At 38.3% G+C, this 11,989-nt stretch overlaps 1 protein-coding gene and 1 pseudogene across 2 annotated transcripts; one reads left to right on the top strand and one right to left on the bottom strand.

The window, feature by feature from the left end:
- Positions 1-3,576: 3,576 nt before the first annotated feature.
- LOC104757362 (uncharacterized) lies at positions 3,577-4,985 on the bottom strand (annotated as a pseudogene). The gene is made up of 3 exons (XR_015587487.1): positions 4,962-4,985; positions 4,121-4,864; positions 3,577-4,044 (listed from the first exon to the last, which is right to left on the bottom strand). The product of XR_015587487.1 is annotated as an uncharacterized LOC104757362 (transcript).
- A 1,397-nt stretch (positions 4,986-6,382) lies between these two features.
- Positions 6,383-7,174, top strand: LOC147924088 (uncharacterized). Its single transcript, XM_087496611.1, has one exon. The coding sequence runs from the start codon at positions 6,383-6,385 to the stop codon at positions 7,172-7,174; it is 792 nt and encodes a 263-aa protein (XP_087352737.1).
- Positions 7,175-11,989: the final 4,815 nt, after the last annotated feature.

The raw sequence follows: 11,989 nt of genomic DNA, 5'->3' as shown, positions 1-11,989 counted from the left end.
TGATCTTTTGAGGTGTAGAGGAAGCCCCTTTATATAGAGGTTCATGGATATAAATCATTGAGTTAACGAAATTTCCAAATTACCCTTGAAATAAATATTATTGTATTGATAAAGTTTTGACACGGTTCAAGATTTGTCGCGTCATAGTGATTTACGTGGAAACTAAAGAGCACTCATATTTGAAACATCCTGGTAGGTGCCCGGCAATTCATATTTAGTAATTAATATAGGATACAAATCTTGTCTACTTGAAGAATTACACTGTATAAAAATGTTTTGCTAAGATACAAAAACTTAATTAATTCGGGAAACATAGTTTGTCAAGGCATCGATCACGCTCGAGCATTGGTACAGCAGAGTTACGACACGTCATCATTAGCCAACAACACAATAATCGGATATGTTCTCGGTTTTATCTCTCTTTTATATATAAAAAGAAATAATTATTGACCTCAAATTAGTTCATTACATTTTGTGAAGTTAGTTAGACGAAGAGCAGTATTATTCTATAACTCATGATATGGCTTTCAAAAAAAAAAAACAAAACCATATTTGGCATTCAAATCTAAATTTTGTGAAACAGATATATGAATTAAGTCATTAACTCGAGTTTTGGGGTAAATAATTTAATGTCTTACGTCGTCATATAGTTTTATTAATAGATATCGTGATAGATCTATTCTTCTTCCACGTAAACGTAGAAGTGGGTTGTTTTAATTGCATCATCTCATGATTCACTATCACTTTACGAATAAATATATTGAAATCTGGTTCAATGGGATTTTATCATACCTTTCGATGCGTTTATACTTTATATACAGTATAGTGTATACCCTATGGCCTATGATATGTTTTTACTAATTTTGATAAAAGATAAATTATCTTCTAAACATTAACCAACTTACATATATGTACCCTATAAAAATTGAAATTTATTTAGAAATTTTTATTTGCCTATTTGGTCATGAACAAAAATTTATGAGAAAATAAATAAAATTTGTTTACTACATTTACTATACTACTTCCTATATGTTGTCTAAATTCCACCTTAGCCCTTTTAGCATTATATGGTAATCCAATATCTTTGACTTTTCTTTTACGAACATTGAGATTTTTTTCTCACTCTAACCAACTTTTACTCAGTAGACTTTTCCAATAGTTCTTAACTAAAATATGAAAAAGAAACATAATAAATGTGCAATATTAGTTACCATGTTCCAGTAGCACCATGGTAGTTATATTTGAACTCAAATGTAAATTCGTGTATGTTTGATCTACTATATAATTTATAATTTATTTATACTGCAGATTTACTTGTTTACGTGGGTCATTTGGTTGTTTGGGTTTTGGTCTAGAGTAGACAACTACTATATAGTGTGAATTGTAGATACTTTCATACCAATAATTTTCTTTTCTTTTCTCATCCTTGAAATTTCTTAATGTTAAATTAATTTATTAGTTACCACAAATAAATGTATAACCACGTTGCAGCTGCATGAGCAAGTTAGTTGTATACTATTTAGTAGTCGTGTAAACTTCAGTCCAGTTCCTTGTCATGATCACCTTAGTCTTGCTCATAATTATTATATTTAGATATTTTCATCATTAAGTTAATATTTACGACTGACGTGGTAAGAATGAAATGAATCATCGTTCATACAAATATACAAAAAGGCTTTAAGAATTTTGTCGTCTTTTGATATATATATGATATATCATATATGCCTCCTCCTGATATTTCTAGGCCGTCTATATTCAAAAGTATATATTTTTTTTGTCACTAATGTATTGATAAAGCTTTGAAGAATACAAGGTAAAATACAACATAAGCCAGCCGTCTATATTCAAAAGTATATATATTTTTTTGTCACTAATGTTATTGATAAAGCTTTGAAGGATACAAGGTAAAATACAACATAAGCCGGTGAAAAACAATATATCCTCTAAGTTTAAAACCCAAAAAAGGGAGACTAAGTCGGCGAACAAAAGAAAAGTTCCCGAAAGCTAAAAGAGAAAGCAATAATTAAATTTACTAAGTAGAGAATTTAGATTCTAGAAGAAAACGAACCCTTAAACTAAAGCCAGATGCAGCAATGCTAAACCCTTAAACAAATATTAATCTTAGGAAGCAAGACAAGCTCTACTCTTGTATATATATATATATTTTTTTTCTTGTAGTTAATCGTTACATATCATGTGACGGCTAATCATTGTTTCTTGTTGTTGTCTATGACCTATGTAAATGATTATAATACTTCCATAAGAAGAGCTTAATACTGCTATCAGCTAGATCACTTGATTCCTCTTAAATTTAAGCTTAATATCGAAAACTTTCAATAACTAGCATCGTTTATCCTTGACTAAACCATTTTGGTTAGGTTTTATACTAAACCATTTTGGTTAGGTTTTATACAAAACCATATACAAATATTATCTACCCGTTATCTACATATATATAGATAATTTAGTTCTCTGAATTTCTACGAAAGTAACTTCTCGTTAAACCGGTCTTGTAATGACGGAAATATATATATATATATATATATATATATATATATATTTACTTTTTCTTTTGTTACAAAAAAATAGCTGTCTGAAGTCATTTTACTGTATTTATTTGTAAAAAAAGGACTTCCGAGTTCCAACAGAATATACTTCACATTTTAGGATAGGACACTTATGACAGTACATCTAGTTCACATTACGACAGTCGTTCACATGTTAAAGATAAGAAAATTCCCTACCGCGTTCAACTCAACCATTACGTTGTAATATCTCTAAACACAGATAATCATGAAACGATCTATCTTTGTCAGTAAAGATAATTCTCGAATAAGAAGAATTAATAATTAGGAAACCAAGGTGCATTTATAGCTTGGATTCTTAATCCATCTTATAAATTTCAAGTCGATTGATCTTGACGTGATTAACGGTTCGTAAAACGTCACACGATATATAACAAGGCATATCGATGAACATGAACCGATCTATCTTTTTCAAAAAAGATGATTCTCGAATGAGAAAGAAGAAACAGCAAAACAAGCTTCATTTATAGTTTGTGTTCTTGGTTGTGTTTATGTTCCCTTTCTAGCAGCACATGAGTAGTTCATTCTCCATCCTTTATTCACCATATCATTTTCATCATTCATATTCAAAGCTCCATTTTCCTTGATCCTATCTCCATTACACATATGAAAAAAATATATAAATATTGGAAGAGGACGAGTTAAAGGAAATGTGAATATTAAATTTGTTTGCATAAAATCTATTTTCGATATTATTGGGTGGGGCACACATCTGAAATGTATTTGAAAACAAAACTAAATAAATATATATGTATATATATATTGAAGATATTTGAAGGGTATGAAAAAATTGTTGATAGATTTTTAATTTTACCAAAGAAAATGGATATAAATTTTAAACAATATTTCTCTAATGCCATAGCATACTTTCCTTTTTTGGCTCAAATACATTTATTGTTATAGTTGGGATGGTGAAACATGTGACAGCTATAGTGTATTTAGGTGATACTTCATTTTAAACAAATGAAGTGAATTGTGTATGCACAATATGTTTATAGAAGAACAATATATTCCATTGATCATAATAAACTAATTAATACAGTCGAAAGGGAACATAGATGACCGAAATTTAGTTCTTAGGAAGTCGAGAGATAGTAGAATCGAAGCAAACAAAGCCATCCAATCCTAGAACTAGCTAGAAGATGGAGGAAACCAGTAAGGTTGCACAATATGATTCAGTGCACCTCTGGGAGCTCGAAAAGCAGAGACATCTCTGGTGGTAAGATCGTAGATACCTACGCTAAAGCCAACAAAATAGATGGAGTTTGGCTTAAGGCCAGTAACAGAGCTTGCGGGGACGCAAAAAGCCTCGCTCTTTGAAACAAAGATGCAGAGATCTCCAATGTCATCAGTGTAACACATGAATCTTCCTTCTGTAGTCTCCTCCTCTCTAAACACCATGAACCGCTGCGTTTCATAGGTGATTTTACTCGAATAAGCCAAACAACCCTTGGCGTACCTGCATGCAAATACCAATGATCAATGGTTCAGCAATAATGTAGTACGGTAGTAGCTATAGATCAGTATTATTATACCATTTGACGAGGAAACGTTCATCTCCAGAGGGGTGACTCCACAAAGCGTTCTGTCCTACAAGAAGAAGGAAACATCTCCGACTGCTCAGAGTCATACTTGAACGACTCTGGAAAGTTTCGGAACTGCAACTCATGGAACTCAGGATGGTCGGGTTTGTCGAAGTGAAGATCGTAGGATAACAAGTGATGGCCTCCAGGACCAGGCAAGTAAAACTTCCGATCTCTCTTGGAATACGTCAGATTCGAGGTTGGAAAGTAGTCAAAAGGTGTTTGGAACTTAGTCCAACGCAAGTCACGATGGGGCCTACAGAAACTGAGCTGGTCACCCAATGACTTGATGCCAACAACCCAGTCTTCATCGTCATCAGGACAACAGGACATTGCCACGTTCCAGATCACATCAGTTTGGCAAGAGAGCAGAGGGTTAAGCGGAGGCAGAGTCAAGAGTTTGGGGTTTGGTTTGCAATTCCATGGGTTCAAAAAGTCGGTGAGGAGTACACAACGGTCTTGTGTGTCAGAGTGAACTGACCCTTGGAAGCTCCGATCCATTTGGCTGAAATGATTTCTTCTGGAATTGCTTTGTCCGTAAGCTTGAGTAACTCTTGTTTCGCAGGGTCGTACAAATCTACTTCTCCGTTGCAGACGCCTTCCGACGGGGGTCCTGCACTGACAGTAAGCGACAAATACGGACAAATACGGACCGGTCGTGGAAGATGAAAACGAACGAACGCTCCTCTTGTGAATCTGCCATGTTTAAGCAAACATAAATGTAAATCCTCAATTTTTTAATGAGTCATGACTCGTGTTAATTAAAAGGTTAAAAAGTATAAGTTGGACCTACTTCTTTTGATGAGGTGAAAATCATTGCTCTATAGCTTTTAATCCTCATCTCATGTGTGTGTTTCTAGAATATAAAGCTCACACAGCTTATTCTCGATCGTTGTCGCAGATAATTAAGACAAAAGTCACAATACTTAAATCTTTGTTTATATTTGTTCATATGCTGCCGACTGCCGAGGGATGAATAGATTTTGGTCTTAATCGTTCTAGATAAATCACTATAGCTCAACCCTCCGTTAGCGTAATAGAGTAGAAAAGTAAACCATCTAAAATCTAAGAAATACAAGCAAAAGAAATTAGAAAATTGAACAAAAAAACAAGGAAGATCTTACAAGGGGAGAGAGCTTGGAAAGAAGGCGAGACATAATTGCAGATAACAACACCAAGAAAGAAAACCAAAGTTAAGTTGATGTATCTGTGGAGTCTCTACCATATATCTTCTCTTACCTTAAAAGAGATATATATGCGTGGATAGCAAGCTTTTTATTTTCCTTTCTGGTGTAGTTTTCGTTTTTGGAATCTTGCCAAAGCCAAGGCAGTCGCTACTAGAACAGAGACAATAATAATGCTTTTTTTTTTTCTTTCAATTTTTCTATATTTTGTTGCTTTTTCTTTGTATCTCTTTGTAACCCATTGCGTACTCGGTAGTCGGTACTCATTACCGAGCCCCACTCACAGTTCTTACAAAAGTTACAATAACTTTGTTGACAGAATCATCTACAAGTACATTAATAATTCTGAGCCAACAATATTTTTCACACATCTCTCTATCTAAAAACTTACATATGGGGTCTACTCTAGTAAGTGTTGAGTCTAAACTTATTAGTATGTATGTTTTTATAACGATGTAATGTATAATTAGGACTCTAGGAGACTCGTTAAATGTACTATATTGACAACACGAAAAATTAAAATTCAATGTAAACAGTTAAAATTTGAAGCGTTGCAGTTAAAAAAGAGTTTTAAGAAATAATCATGTGGAGTTATGGCTTTGGAGATGTGAGCTTTCTCTTTGGAAATTCTTTGATCTCTATATGTATCTATATATATTTTTTGTTTTTTGCTAACTAGTATCTAGTAATACTCTCTCGCTTCACAAAGCCATGTCATACACTATATCAGCTTAAGAAAGAGCAAAAATAATAAATAATTGTGTGTTTTCATATTATAAATCTATAACACATGAGGATTATTATGGAAGTATTCAACCTATCATAGAAATTATATATATGTTTTCTGTCTTGGTCAAAATGGTGTTCTCTGTGGTACAATAACGTGCATATAATACTGTATATTGTGTCGAAACACTTGTTAGAAGAGGGTGCCACATCAGCAAGGGTGCGATTTTGAAGGCGATTAGGGTTTTGTCGTGCGCTGCACGTTCCACAGCGTCTCGGCGGTTGGCCATCGGGGTTTCTCATGATGGTGGAGGGTACTGTCGGGGTTTTGAATACTGTTTCCAGTCCGCAGAAGGAGGCTCCTAAATCTTATACTAATGTCATAGGAGGTAAGCCAAGCCTCACGAAGTTTGATTTTGAAGTTTTGACGGTAGATGGAAAGACAACGGTCGCTGTTCCAGATGCCATTCTCAAGGATTCGGTGCCTTTGTGGGAGGATTTTCTCATTGGTAGGTTTCCGTCTGAAGCGCCTCATGTAGACAAGATCCATGTTATTGTAAACAAGATCTGGAACTTGGGGGATAAAAACATTAAGATCGACATCTATGCAGTCAATGAAACAACAGTCAAGTTCCGTATCCGTAATGCGTCTGCTCGCCTGCGAGCACTCCGTAGGGGTATGTGGAACATCTGTGCTTTGCCAATGATGGTTTCGAAGTGGTCTCCGATAGCAGAGGAGGCCCAACCAGAGATTCGCACAATGCCTTTGTGGATTACAATCAAGAATGTTCCGCATTCAATGTTCACCTGGGAGGGGCTTAGCTTTCTTGCAAGTCCGGTGGGTGAACCTAAGAGATTGCACCCGGACACTGAGCTAGTTACTAATTTTGATGATGCTAAGATTTTTGTGGATGTGGATCTTATGCACGAGCTACCAAAAACGTACTATTTTTCAGTGCGTGGAGTTGAAGCCTGTGTGCAATATGAATACCCTTGGCTGCCTAATCGTTATGGTTTCTGCCGGAAGTGGGGCCACTCTGTTGACGGCTGTTTGGCGAAGCTAGCAACTGCATCTTCGTCCCCAGTCTCCGTTTAACCTGTTTTGACGGAAGCGGCTATTACTGTTCGCGTTAATGTGCCTACCACCACGCCAGTGGTGGAGCAACCTAAGCCTGTAGAACAAACCATGCCTGCGGAAGGAGAGAACACTACTCTGCCTGAGCAAACTATGCCTGTGGCGGGGCATGTTACGGATCTCAGCTCTGATGCATCTTCTGTTTCACTGGTTACTGAGAAGGAGGGTTTGGGGACTGCAGAGGAGTGGACAGAAGTTACTACTTCGGGTGGTAAAAACTCGCAAGCAATGCAAAAAAATTAGTTTATGGTGAGGTTCAAATTGCTTCTCCTTCCCGGTTCGCTGCTTTGGGAGATACTGAGGAAGGGGAGATTGAACCTGATGCCGTTCTTGATGCGGTTGAGAAATTTGGAGCTCCTCCTGTCTCTGCAACAGGAAATAAGTCTGTCTTGGAGTCAGTTCGCCAGCCGTCAGCGCCTAAGGATCCTGTTACTCTCTGTGTGCAGCAGCTGAGGAATTCCAAGGATGCTCATAACTTTTTGTCTGAATCATCTCAGAAAACCAAGGACGCTGGTCCTCGAAGTTTTGGCAGAAAGAACTCTTCTTGCAACCGTTAATGTTGGGTTTTTTTTTGGAATATTCGGGGTTTTAATAAATCAAATAAACAGGATGTTGTCAAGAAGTGGGTCCGGAAAAATGGTTTTCAGTTTGGTTGTCTTTTGGAAACGAAGGTTCAAGAGCAAAATGTGGATCGTGTAATGAAAAAGGGTTTTGGTGATTCGCACCTTGTGTCTAACTATGGTTTCAGTCGGTTGGGAAGGATTTGGTTTGTGTCAAACCCGCAAACAAAGGTTCAGGTTGTTTTCAAGAGTGGGCAGATGATCACTTGTTCTGTTCAGATGAGTGGTGGTGTGGATGAGATTTGGTGCTCTTTTATATATGCGTATAATACTGCAGCGGAAAGGAAAGCGCTTTGGGCTGATATTAAGAGGCAGCACGACTTAGCCTCTTTTTAGGGTAAGCCGTGGGCTCTGTTTGGTGATTTCAACGAAACTCTGGACATTGAGGAGCATTCGAATGCTGTCTCCACTCCGTTGTTAACCTCTGGGATGCGTGATTTTCAAGACGTGGTACGTTATTGTTCTTTATTGGAGTTGCGAGCTTTGGGTCGTTTGTTTACCTGGAGTAATAATCAAGAGAATGGTCTTATTTGAAAGAAGCTAGACAGAGTTCTTCATAATGTGGACTGGTCCCAATCCTTTCCACATTCTTACTATTTGGTGGAGGCTGGGGGATGCTCTGATCATCTCCGTGGCAAGATTTACTTTGATTCTGAAATGCAGCAGAAGAAGGGACCTTTTAAGTTTACTAATCTCATGGTTTCGCAACCAGAGTTCCTACCGAGTGTTGCGGACTATTGGCAGACTACTCCAGCTCTCTATCTTTCTACTTCTTCTTTGTTCTTTCTGAGCAAGAAGCTAAAGCAGTTAAAGCCTGTTCTACGAGAGCAAAGTCGCAACACACTGGCTGATATTTCTCGACGAGCAATGGTTGCTTATGAGGATCTTTGTACAAAACAACTAGCGTCTCACTTGCATCCTACACCTCAGGATGTGGCGGAGGAAGCAGCGGCTCATGCTCGTTGGGAGCGGTTTGCAGGTTTGGAGGAGCGATTTCTCAAGCAACGCTCTAAACTTCACTGGTTGAATGTGGGGGACAAGAATAACAGAGTTTTTTACAATGCCATCACAGAGAGACAGTCTCAGAACTCGATTCATGAGATTATCGACCCTAATGGTAATTGTCTAACTGCTATGGATGATATTAAGGCTGAAGGGATTCGGTTTTTTACACATTTGCTAACACATAAACCAATTGAGTTCACTGGTATCTCTGTTACAGATTTAAGGGTTCTGTTACCTTTTAGATGTTCTGCGGATCAGCAAAGCCGACTTCTTCAAGAGGTTTCAGCACTGGAGGTGAAACAAGTTCTCTTCTCCATGCCTTTAAACAAATCTCTGGGTCCAGATGGTTTCACGGTGGAGTTTTTCAAGAGTACTTGGTCTATCCTTGGTTCGGATCTCACAAAGGCTGTCCAATCTTTTTTGCATTTGGTTTTTTGCCAAAGGGTGTTAACGCAACAATCCTGGCTCTTATACCAAAAACCACTTCGGCTTGTGAAATGAAGGATTACAGACCAATCTCATGCTGTAATGTCTTATATAAGATTATCTCCAAGATTTTGGCGAACTGTCTCAAGACTATCCTGCCTGATTTCATTGCACCGAACCAATCTGCTTTCATAAAGGACCGCTTACTCAGGGAGAATTTACTTCTTGCTACAGAACTTGTTAAGGACTATCATAAGGAGGGAGTTTCCTCCAGATGTGCGATGAAGATAGATATTTCAAAGGCTTTTGACTCGGTGCAGTGGCCATTTCTCTTAAATGTATTATCCGCTCTTGGTTTGCCGGATGAGTTCATTCACTGGATTCACCTTTGTGTGTCTACTGCCACTTTCTCGGTTCAGGTGAATGGAGAGTTGGCGGTGTTTTTTAATAGCGAGCGAGGTTGGCATCAAGGTTGTTCATTGTCTCCCTACCTTTTTGTCATTTGTATGAACGTGTTGTCTGCCATGCTTGACCGTGATGCGGCTGCGCGTAAGTTTGGCTATCATCCTCGTTGTCGTAGTCTAAACCTTACCCACCTTTGTTTTGCGGATGATATCATGGTGTTTTCTGATGGGAAAGCTTCTTCTATGGAAGGTATGCTAGAGGTCTTTAGGGACTTTGCTGCAATCTCGGGTTTGTCCATCAGTTTGGAGAAATCGACTCTGTTTTTAGCAGGGGTTACTGGTCGCATTAGGGATGACATCCTTGTTCGCTTTCCGTTTGCTTCTGGTTCTCTGCCTGTTCGTTATTTAGGGCTGCCCCTGCTCACCCAACGAATGACAGTCCATGACTGTGCTCCATTCATCGAAAAGATCCGTAGTAGCATTGGCTCATGGAAGAATCGATTCCTCTCTTTTGCGGGGAGGTTGCAACTGCTTCGTTCAGTGATTGCCAGTTTTACAAACTTTTGGGTTTCTGCTTTCAGGTTACCTAGTGCATGCGTCCAGGAGATAGAACGGCTTTGCAATGCTTTCCTTTGGTCCGGTCCAGAGCTTGATGCTAAGAAAAATAAGCTTGCGTGGGTAGATGTTTGTATGCCTAAGGAGGAAGGTGGTCTTGGTTTGAGGTCGCATGTTGAGGTCAACAAAGTAAGCTGTTTCAAACTGATTTGGCGTATAGTCTCCGCCACAGGCTCTCTTTGGGTTAATTGGATTCAGCGTAAGCTGTTGAGGGGGGCTTCTTTTTGGTCAGTAAAAGAGTCTACCAGGGACTCTTGGATGTGGAAAAAACTTCTTAAGTATAGGACGCTTGCAAAACAATTTCATAAAGTGGAAGTTGGTGATGGTATGCTTACTTCTTTTTGGCATGATAATTGGTCTTCTCTTGGTTGCCTTTTTCCTCTGCTTGGGAAACGAGGTTTCATTGAACTTGGAATCACTTCGCAGGCAACAGTTGCAGAGGTCTTGCAGGACCACTCAGTACGTCGTCGGCGCTCTGTCATGTTGACCCAGGTTGAATCAGAAATCACTGCATTACAGGCTCGTGGTCCGTGTGAACACACCGACACTGCTCTTTGGCGGCGGTCAGACAACTCCTATGATTCTCAGTTCTCCACCACTGAGACTTGGCTACAGCTTCATCGTGAAGGGTCAAAAGTGGGTTGGTATAAGAGTGTTTGGTTTCAATACTCTATACCAAAGCACTCTTTTATTCTATGGCTAGCGATCCATCAGAGACTCAACACCGGGGATTGCATGCTGCAGTGGAACAGGGGTCTGAACCATTCTTGTGGCCTCTGCACTGCCCCGCTGGAGACAGTTTCTCACCTGTTTTTTGACTGTGGATACACTTCAAGTGTTTGGCAGGCTATGGCTCGTTCTCTCTGCCCTCAATTTTACTCAACTCAACTCTCACAGCTCTTGATCCTCCTCTCGGGTACGAATGTTAAGGGCACTGCTTGTTTTCTCTTACGCCTTGCTCTTCAAGCCACAGTCCATACCATTTGGTTGGAGCGAAACCGTCGACGTCATGGAGGCACTCCTAGTACATCAGCTCAGCTCATTCAGTTCCTGGATCGCTTGATCAGAAACAAGCTTCTTACCTTGCAGAAGCATACCACGAAGTTTGCAGACGGGCTTCAACTCTGGCTTGCTTCTCATACTTAATCTGATATCTCTCAACTCTTTTCTACCTTTTTGAATAAAGTTTAAAACAAGGATGCATTTATTGTAAAAAGAACTTTTTTGGTTTGAATATATTTTTACATTCATTCAAAAAAAAATAAAAAAAATAACGTGCATATAAATTAAATCTGTAAGTTGCAGTTGGAATATCAAATACTGACATGCTGATGATGAATCTTTTTGTTATAACAGTAAGAGGATTAAGTTTTAGAAATGTGTAACTAGAGAATCCAGATTCACTCTGGTCTAAATTGTAGTCTCCATATCTCTGCTTTCTTTTTTTCTTTTTTTCTTTTTTTGAAAAAAGGTATTCTATTGAAAATGCAAAAATTTAAAGGTACCCGATTAAGTCATACAGATTTGAAAGATAAAATGAGAGAGTAGAGATTACATCAATATTTATGAGTCAATCATGGACTACTGGATTCCATATACAAGCTTTAAACTTGACAAGGTGGTGTAATCTCGGTTGGGATTCATTCAAAAAATATAAATTTATTCAAACAAGGGGAACACAAAAGCTAATATAGGATCCGGAACTA

This window comes from Camelina sativa, chromosome 17 (genome assembly GCF_030686135.1).
Source record: "Camelina sativa cultivar CO46 ecotype springtype chromosome 17, ASM3068613v1".
Taxonomy (NCBI): Eukaryota; Viridiplantae; Streptophyta; class Magnoliopsida; order Brassicales; family Brassicaceae; genus Camelina; species Camelina sativa.
Note: the sequence above shows the minus strand (reverse complement) of the source record. Positions and strands in the feature narration are given on the sequence as shown.

What these genes read in the sequence shown, in the direction of transcription:
- LOC147924088 (XM_087496611.1), top strand. Translation starts at nt 6,383, where the DNA reads ATGGTGGAGGGTACTGTCGGGGTTTTGAATACTGTTTCCAGTCCGCAG.